The 17,281-nt window shown below is 40.8% G+C and overlaps 1 protein-coding gene across 5 annotated transcripts in view; it reads left to right on the top strand.

The window, feature by feature from the left end:
• Nucleotides 1–17,281, top strand: part of CNKSR3 (CNKSR family member 3) — an 82,930-nt gene that overhangs the window by 53,807 nt on the left and 11,842 nt on the right. For 4 of the 5 annotated variants that reach the window (XM_037023404.2, XM_017681424.3, XM_037023403.2 and 1 more), the window contains 5 exons: nt 5,600–5,802; nt 6,319–6,406; nt 10,911–10,952; nt 13,488–13,607; nt 15,563–15,622. In XM_037023404.2, the coding sequence (XP_036879299.1) occupies nt 5,624–5,802; nt 6,319–6,406; nt 10,911–10,952; nt 13,488–13,607; nt 15,563–15,622 (489 nt within the window). In that variant the 5' untranslated portion in view covers nt 5,600–5,623. Of the gene's footprint in view, nt 1–5,599; nt 5,803–6,318; nt 6,407–6,501; nt 9,454–10,910; nt 10,953–13,487; nt 13,608–15,562; nt 15,623–17,281 lie in introns of those variants that run through there. The other variant, XM_037023409.2, reaches the window with a different exon arrangement.

Below are 17,281 nucleotides of genomic sequence, written 5' to 3'. Positions count from 1 at the left end.
TCATGTCTGTTTTTGTTACTATAAAAAACATTTTTGTGTTTCACAAATATTTGTGATATTTCAATGAACTGATGGTTCTGCTGGAAATAACTGCTGAAATAGTAGCTAGATGGGGAAAAATGTGCAGATGGTTGAGCTTGAATGTGAGTGGGTTAAATACTGCCAGGTTCTGACTCTTGCACTAGACCTGTGGCTGTGTGAGTGGTTCTTTCAGGTGTGGGTTGAAAACACCTGTAAAAGGGCCTTGTGTTTATAAACTGGTTGCCTAGGGTGGCATCCATGTGTGTCTGTCATGGTGCTATGCTAGGAAGGCAGTTTCCTTAACTGCTAGGATTTGGACCAGCTCAGTAGCATTCAGGTGGGTTAGTAATGCCATGAATCTGAGCCGGAGCTATATACAATCACATCACTAAGAATGGTGGGAAAGAATGCGCTCCCGATTATTTTGCCATTGCTGGTATGCATTCCGTTGATTATATAACACTTGCTGCATTGTGCGTATTCTTCTTCTTAAAATGGACAGAGCCCTGTCTTCTGCTCTGAGATGTGCTGCTCTTGTTTACGAAAGTAAAGGGAAAATTATTTGTGGTTGATAAATGAGCTGCCACAGGGGAGTCTCTCTGGCCAAGTGGTGCGAGCATTGGCTTGGGAGGCAGCTTTTTGCATTCTAAGCCTGGCTCTTTGCTACAAGCTCTTTATTCTGTGACCTCCGGGGAAATGGTGGTGTCTGTTTCCCCATCTGTATAGTCACACTCCCCTAGATGTGGCTGTGCACCAACACGAAGTGTTTTGCACTGTGCAGAAGCTATCTCAGAGTCTCATTTGTTATTGAAATTGTATGTTTTTTAAAAATACTTTCAGGGTACATCATTTTTTGGTCTTTTCTTCTAATTTGAATCCTCTCGTTCCGCTCTGTGGCTGGACTCTGAGGATAGGTAAATTATGTTGAGATCCACAGTAGGAGAGGTGAGGAGGAGGGTCTGCTGGAAGCTCACTGTGCATGGCAAGGGGGCTGGTGAGCAGAACAGCTGCTTCTCTTTGCTTTTGCCCCCTCCCTCCCTACCTCTTAAGATATTAGACAAAAACGAACAAAGCTGAACAAATGCCAGAACCTAAAGCTGTGTTTTATCTCCTATAATTTCCTCTGAATTTCCTTTGTAGACAAAGTTCTGACCTCAGACTCAATCTGGACATGCTCCATGTGGTAGGGTGCCAGTGAGTGCATTTGACTGGAGGGTTGTGGGAAGGCTCCCAAGGGGATGTGCCTTTTAGGGTTGGGGAGGGTTTTAGAGAGCATTACTAAAATGTCTTTTAGTCTTCATCTACTTAAAAAATATTCCTATTGTAGTGCATATATTAATTATACTGTCTATGTAATCCATTTACAGCATATGGATCTTCATGTATATACATTGGTGATAATTTTTTGCCATGAACAGTCATCCCTTGGGCAGTTATATGTATTTACAATTGGCCCTGGTGTTATCAAAGAGGATTTTATGTAAACTTAGTTGAGTGGATGGACAGGAAATAAGTAGAATTGGAAGTAAGGAAGGGGAGGAGAAAACCAAACCACTAGAAAGTTTTGGAAAGAACAGGGCAGAGAGAATGCATAGGAATCTAAAATAGGGAGCAGCTATTGGTTAGGACTGCAATACTGGGGAGCAGATGGCCCACAGAGAGCCAGTGGTGGGTGGAGAGCAAGCAGAGAAAACACCTTTTGTGAACATTGACCTTGCCCGGCTGGGGTGGCCGAAGAGAGGGACTTGTTTTATGAGGCAGAATCAGGGCCACTTCCCAGGACCGAATTCAGAGTCTCCATCTGGCTCCCTCTACCTGGAGCAGAGGGTAGCTGGGACTGACTCTAGAACTGCTTTTTCCAGTAGAGCAGCTATTAGCCACCTGTGACTATTTAAATTAAAGCTAATTAAATGAACTGCAAGGCAGTTTCTCAGTCACACTGGCCACCTCTCAAGCCCTCAGTTGCTGCTCCTGGTTAGGGACTACTGGCCACCGTGTTTGGACAGCGCAGAGAGGGAACATTTTCATCATTGCACATCTGCTGAACAGCACTGGCCCCAAGGATGTGATTGAGAGTAGTAATGAATAATTATAAACCATTTTCTTTGCCAGATCAGCCAGACCCTAGTCACCTGAAGACTGAGGCAGGAATAAATGTGTGTTTAAGGTTGGAGTAGGTTGAGAGAATGAAAACAGTTGGAAAAATGTCAGAAACAATACACGTGTAAAGTGATGCCGCCTAAATGGGTGATTAAATGAAATACCGAGCTGTGTTTACTTACCCAGAGTGCTTCTGTGCACCTGTGTGCCCCTGAATTTATTCATTCTTCATCATTTACCCATCTAAGGCAAATCATTAAAAAGTGTTATGCTGTTTAATGGGGAGAAATCATGAAGGAAGAGGAAGCTTTGCTTGATAAATTTGTGCGTAACTGGATCTTGCTTGCGAGCTTATTAAATGTCTTTAGGCAAACTGTGAGATACATTTCTTAGATTGTAACTGAATCGACCAGGTCAATAAGATGGTTTGGACTGTGTGTCTCTGATACTCCTTAACCACATATGCTGGATCATGAACACAGCTGGTAGGAATGGGAAAAGAAGGTTGAAGAGAAGAGATGTAAGCTTTGTTCTTAGCTAAAATGTGTACCATTTAAGGCACTAGAAAAGTGAGACTCTGCCTGTTTCCTTTTCTCCTGTCTCATGGGTCATTTCTTTAGGCAGACCGGGGAAATGTCTCTGGGTGGCTGACTTCTAATGAAGACAGATCTCAGTAGAAGGTTTTTCATGTGTGTATAGATTTTTCAAGACTCATTTCATTTCTTACTTTGTATCTTCTTGACACGTTATCTTAAAGCAATTTCTGAAAGAGACAGGTTTCAGGGAAAAGATTAGTGAAAATTATCAAATCTGATCTGAGAAATTATTCTTTTCTGTCTTTCATTATGGGGCATTTAAGTCAATAATCCTTTCCTGATTGTGTTTCTACACTAGAGGTTCTTTTGAGCTAATACAACTGGTTTCTTGTTCTCTTCATATTGTGGAATGGTGTAGAAGGGGAGGAATTCTCCTTCCTTATTTCATTTGTTCCTTCCTTCTTTTAAAAATCACACTCTACTCTTGCTGCATCTATCCATCCTTCCAGTCCTAGGATTAGTTGTGGGGGAAAAAAGAGAACTAGAGCAAATTGGATGGAAATGAAAAGAACTAGCTAATAAGCTGTACTCCCCCTTTAATATTAAAAGTGATAGGTTTGTCAAAGATTGAGGTTTAAGACTTCTTGCAGTACTAAAATGCGTTTCATCCTCTTTGAGTTCATAAACTAAATGTGTATAGTAACAAAAGTTCCAAGTCATTTATGGTGACATTGACTATAGAAAGCTGGCTGCCCTGCTGTTAGCTCAGAACTCTCTGTATGTAAGCAGGCTGAGTAATTGAACGAGGGGACAGTTCCCATAGTCACAAGTCTTTCAAAACAATCTCATCATGTGGCTCTTGATGTATTTGCTTGAGTCTTTGATTCTCTGAATTTAAAAAGTCATGGTGAAAATCCATCTTTTCATTTTCGTCTTCTCTTTTGAAGGACAGTATCATATTTTAATCTTTAGAAAACGAATGACTATAAGGGTTAGATAGAACATTACTGTTAATACAGAACACTCATTTTATTATGAAGTTTACATTTTTATAAGGCTTGTGAGAAACAGTTTTCAGTTAATGGATCTAGGATGTTTCCTCTATAGTTGTATGTAAATTCTTCTTAAAATTTCTCTCTAAATTAAAAAAATTACTTAAAAAATTTTTTTTACTAGGAAGCAATGTAAATTTAAACTTCAAATAAAATCTCCTTATAGTTAGCATTGTTTTCATTAAGGCTATAGTCATTTGCGGTTATTGTTCTTATTTACCATTGTTCATTTTGCCAAAAAAAAAAAAAAGGCTTCTTACAAAGTCCTTTGTATATATCTAGAGTTTGAGCCATGCCTCACCCCTCCCTGGGGCATTAGAGATGGGGGCTGCAGGAGAGGAGGGGCTGGAGGGCCAGGCGAGATGTAATGGGGGCAAAAGCAGGGCTCAATTCCAAGAGGACCTACTGGCTTCTCAAAAGAGTCATATCTAGGAGGGATGCAGGCAGCTGAAAGGGGCTTTGGCCACCTCAGAGGGCGTGAAACAGACCAGGAGAGAGCTGGGGGTGTTGAGCAGACTATTAGCTTGTGTAGATCCAGGATCATGGGCCACTTCCCTTTTTCTTGCCTAGTGGCCATTCTGCTTTCTGTCTGTTGTGCTGCCCTTTCTTGGGCAGGGGGTGTGCAGAGCAGGTATCTACAGCATCGTGATCAAAAGCTTGTGCCCCATATGCAGACTGCCTTGACTAGAATCCCTCCTACCACCGATTAGCTGTGGAACTTGGAGAATTTGTATGATGTCTCTATGCTTTGGTTTCCTCACACGTAAAATGGAGATAATTTCATTTTTTTGCTGTTACCATGAGAAAATACTTGCCAAGCACTTGGCCCATTCCTGGCACACAGTAAGTGTTCAGTAATGTTGACCATTCTTTTATTACCAGTTCATAAGTGGTGCTGCATTCTTTGAAATATCTTTGGGTTTTGTTAAAATAATGAAACAGCTTGGGACATGTACATGCAATTGAATATGAAAATTCATTCCTCTGTCCCCAAAGTCATCTCAGACTTAGGTGTTGTTTCCTGGGATTTGTTCTTTATCTGAAAGGGAGTCTAGGGCAATATGGGCACATGAAATTGATTTTTTTTTTACAGCAGTTAACTCATTTGAACATTGTCCGGAAGGAACACAAGTTAGAAACTCAAAGATGGAAATTACATGTCAGGTAAATTGGTATTTAGTTGGTGCTGCTCTGTTTCTGCATAAGGCAGTCTCGTCTGATGGAAATTCATCCATCTAGTGGCTTCTTTACTTGCTGTGCTGGAAGTATGGTCCTGAGCAATATACACAGAGCCTGTGTGCATAGACCTTGCTGCCTAGGGAATAAGACACTTGCAGACAAGGTGTTCCAGAGAAGGGGCAGATAGGTGATGTGCTAGAGTGACCTGAGGGGACATTTGGCAATGACTGGAGACATCTTCAGTTGTCACAGCTGGAGAGGGAGGCTACTGATAGCTAGTGAATAGAGGCCAGGGGTGCTGCTAAATATTGTGTTATGCCCAAGAATCATCCCCTGACAATCAAAGCAGAGGATTATTGGGCTTTAAATGTCAGGAGGGCCTAGGTTGGGAAACTCTGCTGTAGGTGGTCAGAGAAGCCTCAAACAGGAGGGAACACTTGGGAGAAAGAACTGTCCATGGGAAAATTTGTGGGAGGAGGGTTGTGGGAAGAGGAACTAGCAAGAACAAAGTCCTTGAGACAAGGGTAGAGTTGGCTGAAAGAGGAACAGAGAACAGAGAAAAGAGTGTTATGGTACCGTGGGTAAACCATGTAGGGCTTTGTGCCTGCTGTAGGAGTTATTCAGGTCATTCAGTGGACTTTTGCATTACTATGAGAGTTTAGGCATTGTTGATTATTTAGAATTTTTCCCTTTGGTTTTTATCTTCTACAGAATTACGGCCTTGAAACTGATAATATGAAGAACTTGGTTCTGAAACTGCGAGCATCTTCCCACAACTTACACAATTACATAAGTAGCCGGAGAAGAAGTGCAGCTTATGACGGGAACACCTCCCACAAGCCGCCCAACGAGTTCCTAACCTCCGTGGTGGAGCTCATTGGTGCTGCCAAGGCCTTGCTGGCGTGGCTGGACCGGTGAGTTACAGGCATGCTTTACTGTCCTGGCCAGGAGGGCCTGCAGTGCAGAGAGGTCGGTTCTCTGCTCAGGAGATGAACCGTTGTCCCCTCCATGCCCTTCGTCCCACCCGACTACTCCCGGAGTTCTGGCTCAGCGGTACATTTTAGGGTCCCTTTGAAAGTTGCTGAAAAGGTGAACAGCAGGAACCACTGAACCCCTGCTTAGGGAGAGAGAAACGGTGCTGCAGCTGTTTCACTGAGGTTAAACATTAACAATGACTTGGTTGGTTATACAGGCTGTTAGTGGATTTCTGAAGGGACGTTAATTCTCTCAGCTCATTTTTGATATGTTTTTATCTAGCACTTTGCTGTCTTTTTTTCAGATTCCTATTTTGTGTGTTCCTTGACAGGAAAGAGTTGCATAACAATATAGTAAAACAGCCTGTGTGTAGCTCTGTAGCTCTGTGTGTCGGCAGTGTGGCATCCCAGGGACTTCTCCCCTTTTTCTAAAAGAGAATTTTTGTTGCTTTCTAGGGCTCCCCTTACAGGGGTCACTGATTGCTCAGTCACGAAGAACGAAGTCATCCAGCTTTGCCTGGACCTGACCACTACAGTCCGGAAGGTCGGTGCTTCCCTGCTGTCCCCTGCGACCCTCCCTCCCTTTCTCTAAGGGTTTGTGCTTAGATCTGAGGTACCAGTCTCTCTCTTTCTCTCTCTCCATTTTTTTTTTTCATCAGAAATGGGGAGAGATGAAAGCCTTTAAATTAGATGTACAGATGCTTTCTGAAAATTGACCAGTGGCCTTTAAATCAAAGATGAACTTCTTTTGTTTCAAAATAGGTGAGCATCTGGACTTTCTCTAAAATGTTCAAGCACTTAATTGTTTTTAATAGTAATTCTGGAGTAACTAAGTTACGTGAAGCTAAGGCCGGTACAGAAGTATCGAGCGTGGCCTCGGGTTGTAGACATGTGGCTGGAGTAAGCCTCCTTGAGAAGGTCACATTTGAGGAATCTGACCAGTGAATTCTGTGCTTGTCTGCATGGAATGGGTTTTTTATATCCTCTCAGGTGGGGTTTTTCCTTACAGTCACAGAGGTATTGAGTGCTGTGAACTGATGATTGAAGTGTCTCCCCATGGGAGGTAAACCTTGATCTGGCCATCGGGAGAAGGGTGCCTGCTGAGCATCCTCTTCAAGCTTGCCCCTCCTGATTTGGGCCTCACAGTTCCTGGCACATCATTAATGGGAATTTTTAAGTATGTGTTTAAATGAGTGATAATGCTCTGGATGAATAAGCTGTGGGAATTTGTCTTCTATCAGGAGAAATTTAACCCAAATTTCAGGGACACAAGAGTGCTGTTTTTGTCTGTGTTTCTGTGTTCCCTCTGGTCCTTTTTGAGCATGTGTTTTGGAGACAGCTAGCCATAAATTCCAATCCTACTTCTACCATTAATTAGCCTTGGGACCTTGGACAAGTCGCTTAAAACTCATGAGCCTCTATTTTCTCATCTGTAAAATGGGAACACTAAAGTTTCCCTTATGAGATGACTTTCAAGCATTTCTTTAAGTTATTGTTGAGAAAGAAAAAAAGAAAAAAGTAATATGGGGACAAATGGTGAGTACAAAGATGTATGTATGTATGTGTTTGTAGTACACAGATATCCAAAAACCTATATGCAGAGGATTGTATAAATAGTGGGCAATTTAGAAGGAAAGTTGGGTTTACTTTGGCAGGGGGAGAAGTGGGGAGGGAACATAGGAGCCAAGCTTCTCCAACCAAAAACAAAGAAAAATGTTTTTTCATTTACAGAAAGCATGTATATGACCACATTTATGTATTCATGTAAAATTGGATACAGAGATATTATATAAAATATTAAAAATATACCTATCTCAAAAGATTCTTAGGAATATTAAGTGAGATGTATCATATGTAAAACTCAGCATCCACTTAAGAAATTAGGGCCTGTAGTAGGAAATATAAAAATCCTGCCTTGTACTGGGTTTCTGGAACCAAACTTGATGGTTTAAGATGGAGAGGAAGTTTAAAGATACGTTATTCTTCTATTCTGGCATTTTTTACTTAAATTCGAACAATTTTTAAGTATTAAGAGTGGCAATATGTAAATATACATGGGAATATCGTTTTATCAAGTTTGAAAAAATTGTTCAGCTCTTGTGAACGTATGTTTCCTCTAGTAACTGGAGAACATAGGTGCTTTGGCAAGTGCTAATATTTGTGTGCACACACGTTGGAAATAACAAACTTGATGAATGAGTGGAGTTGAGTCTTTTTCAATAGGCACTGTAATAGCAGCAGCAGAGCTCATGAGCCAGAAGATTTCACACTCTTGCAGCCCAGTGAAGTTGTATTTCTCTAAACCTCTTGGCAGAAGATCTGTTGACGTTTGGAGAGGAAACCCGTCTTTTCCGTACATTGCTCTTGAACTGGGGAATTGAAGGAAGCAAAGTTGTATCTTTCTTCCCAGTGACAGGGAGCATGTTCTGCTTCAGTCTTTATTGTGTGTGTGTCCGTCTGTGAGGAGACACATTTGCTGCTCCCATTTCTCCTCTCTCTCGTCCACCTATTGCCATTTCCCCCATGCCTTCCTTATCACTTTGCATCCTTCCCTCAAATCATGCTGTATAATCTCCTCATGTGAAAGGTTAATAGTTGCTGTTTTTTCCCCCTGTAAGGAAACTGCGCACTTTTTTTTAAAGCATGCTTCAGCAGGGTCCCATAGCAAATCCCTGGAGGGATCTTTCATCTAGCTTTCAGGCTTATAATTTCAGCTGAAGGAAACTGAGGTGGGAAAGGGGTATGATCTCTATCTTCACTCTGTCTTCCCAACATTGTGATAACATGAAGGCTGGAACCGCAATGGGAGGGCATGAGAAATGACAGTGGCCGGTGTTGCGTTCCACTGTGGAAGGAAATGAGCAACATGATGTCCAGCAAACTGAACAGAAGGATTCCACATGAAAGAAGATGAGGAAAAAGCCATGAGATTATTTATTGAGCATAGTTGTGTGTCAGGTATGAACTACATTCTTGACATATGTCACCCCATTTAATTCTCTAAAGTTCTCTAGTATAGGATTATCATCCCCACTCTACAGAGATGGAAACTGAAGGCATGGAGAGGGCAAACCCATCACCCAAGGCAGGAGGGTAGTGAGAAGGAAGAGAGGCCGAGGGAAGGGGCACCTGCTGCCGGCCCTGGCTGGTTCTGGGCCAGGTAGGCCGGCCCGAGTCCGCTGATTCAGGTAGACAAGGAACGTGACACAGCTCAGCAACACTGTCTGGCTCATGACAGGGTGACTTGGTCCCAGAACTTCTTTTTTTCCATTCCATTGCCTTCATGTTAAACAATGTGAAGTCATGCCTGCAGCTGCTTCCTCCCAGGGGGAATGGGTGTGGGAACCACATTCACGGAAGCGGAAGGTAAAGCCCTTTCACAGGCTGACGTGAACACTTCGGGGAGACAGGAGACGACCTCTTGTCCATTGGCTCTACCACCACAGGGAGTCCACTTTCTCCACGGCTTCTTGCATCCGTCAAGCAATCAAGTATCAGACACCATAAGGTCACACCTCCACCTTGCATCTCCGGCCCCACCAGTGGGTGATGATCTCACAGACATGCCAGCACTCATGACATTTTGAGATGGTAATGAAAAACTTTAAACATAAAGTATTTGTTTTATGTCTTGCACAAGACCACATAAATATTGTGTCTTGCTAACATTGGCATTTATTTGATAATTCTGTCTTTCAGAAGGTGTAATAAAGGAAGGACCACTGTGGTCGTTGATAGTTTAGTTCCATGCATGGGAGGGAGGAGGAGAAACACACTTTTGAGAGTAATTATTCATATTTTACCAACGTTGCTCCTGTAGTTTGAATGTATATCAGTTTCATGCATGTAAAAATACATTTCTAAATTTCTTGAGTATTTTCTTATTTGGCTGCTCTTTTCTTGAGAGTCGGTGTAAATTATTTTCTACATTTTTATTTACTAGAGGAAACTAAAAAAATTTTAATAAGTAGACACTGAAAAACAGATTATAAAACCACATAGGGTAGAATGTTTCTACCCCCACCTCCAGTAGCAATAAAAAATGACCTAAAATGACCTTTTGATTGGAGTGACAATCTTTGTCTGACAATTCCAAAGGAGATGGATCAGTAGCCTTCATGTACATTAAAAAATGAGCATTCTCCTTAGCATATCTCAGTTTGGGATTATACTTAATGGTGCTAAATAAACTCTAAAGCATCTGGTTGGTCACCCTTTTCTTCATATATTCTGCCGTGTAGTTTGTAATCTTCTGCTGTAGACAAGTTCTAGAAGGTCAACTGTGAGATTTTCATACTGGTGGTTTCACTGTGGTCACTCTTTAGACAGGATAATAGTGATTCCTGTAATCAACTTCCTGGGTTCATACAGTTCCAAGTCTTTTGTTCTTAAGCTGAGTAAATGTAATGCTTTGCATTCCAGCTCTTTATTTAATGTCACCAATAGCATACCTCAAGACCACTTTTTGGCAGTGTGTTAATGAATGTTTTATTGAACCTTTTTCATCTATTAAGGGCTGAAATATCTTATTTAATCTTAGTGGTGCTTAAAATAAACTTTTGTGGCTAAGTTTACCCAAGCCCTTGTGTGAAAGCTATTCTTCTGGGCAGGCCCAGAGCTACAAGACTCCTGGCATGCTGGCCCAGTGCTAGCTGAGCCCAGGGTCACATTTGGGAGCCACTGCAGGTTTCTTGGACTTTGACGTCTGGCTCACTACTCCCTGCATTGTCTGGGTGGTAGGTGGATTTCAGTTCAATGATTTGTGTAGGTTTTCTTGCTTACATAATAGGTCAAATGGGTTCCTTGGATGATAAAGCCCTTGGGTCAGGAGAGAGCTGAGCTTTAGGAGGAGTTTAGTGACAGCTTTCCTACTCTGCCTTCTCCCTCCCCAGTCCAGGCTTCTCTTCCCGACCTTCCAGGACTGCAGGCTGCAGGTCGGGGTGTGTCAGGGACCATGTTGGGCTCCAGTAAATATCTGGAGAGTGAAGCCAGTGATTTTTGAAAGTGTTTAGCTCTTACAGTTTTCATTTTCTCCTTCCCTTCTTTAGGATTGCCTTGTAGCAGAAATGGAGGACAAAGTTTTAACCATAGTAAGTATATGTCCTAAAAGTTATTGTGAAATTCCTTTTCCCAAAAGAATGAAAATCTGCTTAAATAAAGTAAATTCATGTGGCTAATGACTTCAGGGTATACTGTGAAATATTAGCTTTTGGGGCATAAGTCCATTCATTTAGGTAGAATGTGAAGAATAAAAGTTATTTGACATCAACAAAATGACTACTGTGAAAATTCCTGTGCTTAAATTAGATAATTGTTTTGCTTTGTTTTTGTTTTTTTTTAACTCTGAACATTTCATCAGGATATAATTATACTTCAATTGCTGGCTAGTCTGTTAATCAGCATTAAACTCATCTGCGGATTTCACTTTAGGACTGTTTTGGTAAAAAAAAAAATTCTTGGCCAAGTGCTTATGATGGAGGGGGGATGTTCTGTGACTGTTTAAGGAGCATTTTGTAACTATTCATCATCACTTCCTCCTTTTGACATAAACCAGCCTGTGCTCTTTTGATAAGGCCTTCCTCCTACTGATGTTGAGGAATTTAGCAATGAAACTGCTATAAATATGTTTTCCATAAATAGGGAGGCTAAACAAATTGGAGGAATGTATAAAGTGTCACTTCTGGGATTCTCCCCCTTGGAAAAAAAAAATCACCCATTGGAATTTCCTGATTTCTTTGGTTTAATTTGGAAAGGTTAGATGAATTTGATTGGGGAAAATAGCAAGACATACTTGCTGTGATTTCTACAAGGAGACCACTTAATAGGGATCCTCACATCTCTAAAAGTTTATCTTGTCAGTGTTTGGTGTTGAGAGAACGTGAGCCATCACCAAAAGGATCATAGACCTAAATGTAAAACACAGAACATGAAACTCCTAGAAAAAACAGGAGAAAATCTAGGTGATCTTGGGCTTGTCAATTACTTATTCGATACAAAACCAGAAGCGTGACCCAAGAAAGAACAACTGATAAGCTACACTTCATTAAAATGAATATGCTGCTCCGTGGAGTGCGCTCTGAGGGGAAGGAAAATATAAGCCACAGACAGGGAGAAAATATTTTCAAAACACCTATCAGATAAAGAACTTGTATCCAAAATATACAGAGGACTCTTAATTATGAGAAAACAACTCATTTAAAAAGCAGGCAAAGATCTAAACAGATACTTCACTAAAAAAGATATACAACTGTCAAATAAGTATATGAAAAGATGGTCAGCATCATATGTCATCAGGGAAATGCAAATTAAAACAACACTGAGCTACCACTGCACACCTATTAGGATAACTAAAATCCAAAACATGACAACAACAAATGCTGGCAAAGATGTGGGGCAGTAGGAGCTCTTGTTTGTTGCTGCCAGGAATGTAAAATGGTACAGCTGCTTTGGAAGACAATGTCAGTTTCTTACAAAACTAACCATTGTCCTACTCTACGATCCAGCAGTTGCAATCTGAAGTACTTACCCAAGTGAATCAAAAACTTATATCCGCAAAAAACCTGCCTAGAATGTTATAGCAGCTTTATTCATAATTGCCAAAACTTGGAAGCAACCAAGATGACCTACATTAGGTTACTGGATAAATAAACTGGTCGATCCAGACAATGGAATTTTATTCAGTAATAAAAGGAAATAAGCTATCAAACCATGAAAAGATAGGGAGGAATCTTAAATACATATTACTTAGTGAAAGAAGCCAATCTGAAAAGGCTATATACAGTATGATTCCAACTCTGTGACATCTGGAAAAGGCAAACCCATGGAGGCAGTAAAAAGATAAGTGGGTGCCAGGGGTTTATAGTAGGGGTGGGGAGAGATGACTAGGTGGGGCCCAGGAATTTTTCAGCAGTGCAGCTCTTCTGTGTGATGGTGTATACACTGTAATAGTGGATACATGACATTATGCATTTGTTAAAACCCATAGAACTGCACACCCAAAGAATGCACCTTAATGTAAACTGTGGCCTTTTGTTAATAATAAAGTATCAACACTGGTTCACCAGCTGTAACCAATGTACCACACTAATGCAAGATATTAATAATATCTTATTAGTAACTGGGTTGGAATCCTGTAACAGCATTGGAAATTGTGTTGGGGTGGGGAAGGTTGTATAGAGGAACTCTGCACTATCTGCTCAATTTTTCTGAAAACATAAAAGTGTTCTAAAAAATAAAATCTATTTTAAAAAAAAGGTCCAGGCAATTTTTTTTTAAATGTCGTCAGTAGTTGGTATGCACAGACTGTGAGCAATCACTAAAAAAAGATGTAGATGGTGGGGAATAGATGATTCTCTCTAACTGCTAAAGGAGGGTTTCTACCTGTCCTCTTCAGTGGCCATAATCGTGTTTGTATAAGAGCTGCCCTTTTTAAACAAAGCTGACACTGTGGCACCATTCCAACAGATTGCAAATACAGAGTCCACATGCCAAATCACTGAGTAGTATTAGCAAAAAGATTTCAGATCAGAGCTTAAGAGTGAAGGTGAAGCACATTTCTTTCAAATTCAGATTGCGATAAACTTGGTTAATGATTGACCCTTTCCTATTTGCCTCTCCAACTCTAGGTCAAGGTTTTAAATGGCATCTGTGACAAAACAATCCGATCTGCTACAGACCCTGTTATGAGCCAGTGTGCATGTCTGGAAGAAGTTCACTTACCAAACATTAAACCCGGGGAAGGACTGGTAAGAATTCTAACATGTGTTTTATTTTCTAATAAAACCACAACATTATTTATTAAAGTTTTTAGAAAGGAATCCCTTATTGCTTTCATTATATTTCTGAATAGAATTAGACTGTCTTCCATCATGTAGATAGGAATTTGCTATCTTGAACTGTTGATATGTTTTGTGTCTTAAGAGTATAAAAATAAATACAATTTAAAAACTGTATTCTCCTATCTTGAAGGAATTGTCTGAACAGTTTTATTTTTAGGGCTTAGCAGTGCATGGAGATATAAAACATTTACACCAAGGAAAGATGGTCTGTGGGTACAACACATCTGTTCCGAAAGTCTCTATTAGCACTTAGGTGGAAAGTGAAAAAAAGGTTGGCTGAAAAAATGGTTCTTACAAAAAGTTCGGAAATGTTTCATGAGTAGTGTATGAGCTCTATACTAACAGACCCTGAGAATACAGACAGGTAGATGGCTGGCTGCCTAGATCAGTGCCTAGATCTCCCAGTGCCCAGCATGCATCTGATGGGATTTGAGCGAAGAGACCGTGAGGCCGACTGAAGAGTTTAGAGGCTTCGAGTCAGAGACAGGATCGGAATCCCAGCTCTCAAGTGACATAAACTCTTCCTGTGTCACAAGGGAATGATAATAGCAACTGCCTCACGGGGTTGTGGAGGGTATTGAGTTAGGTGATAGATGCTGAGCGCCAGACGCTGGACGTGCAGTGCGTGCGCAGTGATTGGTGGCTGCAGCTCCGGTGCTGGTGTTGGTGATGATGAGAAGGAGCAGGAGCAGGAGCAGGAGCAGGAGCAGTGGGGCGTGTTAGGTTGCTGTTGGGAGATAGCAAGGCCGTCTCTGCTTCCAGATCGGAAAACAAAAAAAAATCAACCCAATGTTGACAAGCCCGCATTCTTAATAAGTAGACATATGCATACTGAGACTGCCTGGCCTCAAAGTGAATGATGGATTGTAATAGATGAGGCGGGGAAGACTTCCTGGGGATGAGTTTATAGTCACGTACTGAAGCAGAGAAATGCCTGGAGTGAGCAGAGTCAGAGTTGCTATTTCAGACGGCAGAGTCACACAGACAAATGCTCTGGGAAGAGGAGTCCCAGGCAGGGAGAAGCCGGGTCCTGCGATGAAAGTAATGGGAACGGAGTGGAACGGGGGAGCCTTGAAGGTGTTGGTATCAGATGGGATTCTCGTTCTGTAGTGCTCTAAGTTACTGAGAAGGGCCAGTTCAGGGCTAAAATGATTTCTGAGGAGGATCTGCAGTGTAGCAACTGTTCTTTGCCCAGTCTACTTTTTGCTCTTTCCCCTCATCTTACAAAAAGTCGATAAAAATTTTTCAGACATGATAGGTCAACCTGCAGAGTGGGTCAGTCTGCAGAGATGTTTCCTTGATGGTATGGCATCCACTTCCGAGTTTGCCTGTGAGGCCTACTGGGCAGGAGCATATTTATGCTTCCCTTGCAGTGGAAAGGTGCCTCTGTGTAATTTACTTTCTAGGTTGTGTTATTCAGCAGTGTTCACTTGTACTTGTCTGGGTTGTTGAATATGTTGCCCCACAAAGACTGCTGATGCCGCATTTAACTGTATATATTGTGTCACTAGATAAAGCGAATGGTCAGGACAGAGAACAGTCCTTGTTTGAAATGCCTTATTCATTCTGCAGGTCTGAGAAGATGCCTTCTGAGTCCCCAGGGTTATGGCGAAATTCTCTGTGCCCGGCACACAAATGACAGTGTCAAAGAGATCTCCTTTCTGATTTCTTTCACTAGTATTTTGATTTGTTTGGTTCCCCTTCACTGCTCGTTGGATCTTGTTTCACGGTGTTTCAGGAGGCTTAAAAATGAGTATTGTTCTGAAGGGCCTGCCTTTAATCTTTTATAAGTTTAAGTTTTGCCTATGGCTCTATTTCTAAATGTTGGAGTAATGAGTTAATATATTTGTGACTCACTCTAGGGCATGTACATCAAATCAACCTATGATGGATTGCATGTGATCACTGGAACCACAGAAAATGTAAGTGCATATCCATTAAATGTAAAAGCAATTGTATTTTTAAATAAATTTGATGCACAGTCTCTATACTTTTCATTTAAATATGTGCGTGCTGTTTTATTATCAGTAAGGGAATATGGGCACCTGTTTTGTTTATTTCTGTTGCTGGTGCTTGACTTATCACCAGCTGCTACCAATTTATTATTTAAATTCTTCCTTATTGCTCTTGTTCACCCACCTTGCCTTTTTTTTACCCTCACCCTTATGTTAATTATTCCTTTTGTACCCTGGAAGTGTTAATCCATAAATACAAAAACAATGATCTTTTTGTTGTTGAGAACTGGGATTGGTAGACATTTGTGTAAAATATACACATTTTTGTTTAATGGAATTTATATGTCACCAAAGCCACTATTTGTGGATTTTTGCATGACATAGATTCTTTTTTATAGATTTGTATTTCATAATATTTGGCATAATATTGAAGTTTATTTTTTCCTGTAATCCTTTGACTAGAAAAAGCAGACCAGTTTCTTTTGGAAGGAACTGTACACTGTTATCTTCCTTTTGAAAATTCTGCTGCACAAAAGGTTTTTCTTTAGCCCTCAAATTGTGAATTTGTAAAAAGTAGAACTAATTGAATGCTTTCTGCAACCGGCAAGATGGCCAGTTTTTGAATGACATTGATATTAACCTAAAAAATGTTTGAATAGCTCCCTCGGTCTCTGTAAAAGCAGCCCATGTCTACCACTTTAATCTATTATTTAGTCAACTAAGACAAGAGGAAATAATTCCTAAAAATAGAAGAAATGTGTTAACTACTTTTCAAATCTGGTGGAGATATGTGTTGCATTTTGAGCTTCAGCTGCTAGGTCTTTTGATACAATAACATGACATGATCTTTGATGAGGTTTGTGACACACATGTGATTTTTATAGTAAGAAAAAAAGGCAGTCAACAAATTAGAAATAAATTGTGTGTTTCTGGCAGAAGAGGAGAGAAGATGGTTTTGTCTTTAAGCATTCCTTTGAGCTATGATAAGAATACATGGAGAACCACTGGGGATTTTTTATCATATCACTTGCTAGGCAGTAACAGCATAGGAAGCTCTGTTTTTGTGCTGGGGATGGTGTAAAGGAAAAAAAAAAAGGTAATACATTGCATGGATCATCTTTTATCTGTGTCAGCAGAACCAGACGAACATGGCTTGTGTACCTCTTGGCACGTTGTCTGGAGTTGGATAGATTCAGAAGGATGGTGAATGTCATTTCAGCTTTTAAAGAGTTGAAGTTTTGCATGTAACAAGTTGGTGATTGAATTTTAACGACCAGACCAGACTCTCTCTGGTCTTCTCGAAGCAATTTCAATCTTGGATTAATGTGTAAAGCACTGTAATATTGCTATCAGATGATTTCCTCTCTTCAGCCCCAACCCCTTTTGTTCTAAAGTTGAGGATTGAATGAGAGACTCAATAAGTTGCTTTTGAATCAGATGAAGTGTATGGATACATTTCCTACAATTCCTACCAGCCTCAGAAAACTGGGTGAGAGATTCAGGGTTTACCTGGGCATGGCCTGTCCTGGGGCTCCTATGCAGGACTGTACATACATCTTTCAAGAAAGAAGTGGTTTCCATCCACCTTGTTAAGGATGAAGAAAAGGAAAACTTGTCTTATTCCAT

The sequence above is a fragment of the Manis javanica genome, chromosome 13 (assembly GCF_040802235.1).
Source record: "Manis javanica isolate MJ-LG chromosome 13, MJ_LKY, whole genome shotgun sequence".
NCBI classification, from domain to species: domain Eukaryota; kingdom Metazoa; phylum Chordata; class Mammalia; order Pholidota; family Manidae; genus Manis; species Manis javanica.
The sequence above is the reverse complement of the archived record's forward strand: the minus strand, read 5'-3'. Positions and strand labels throughout refer to the sequence as shown.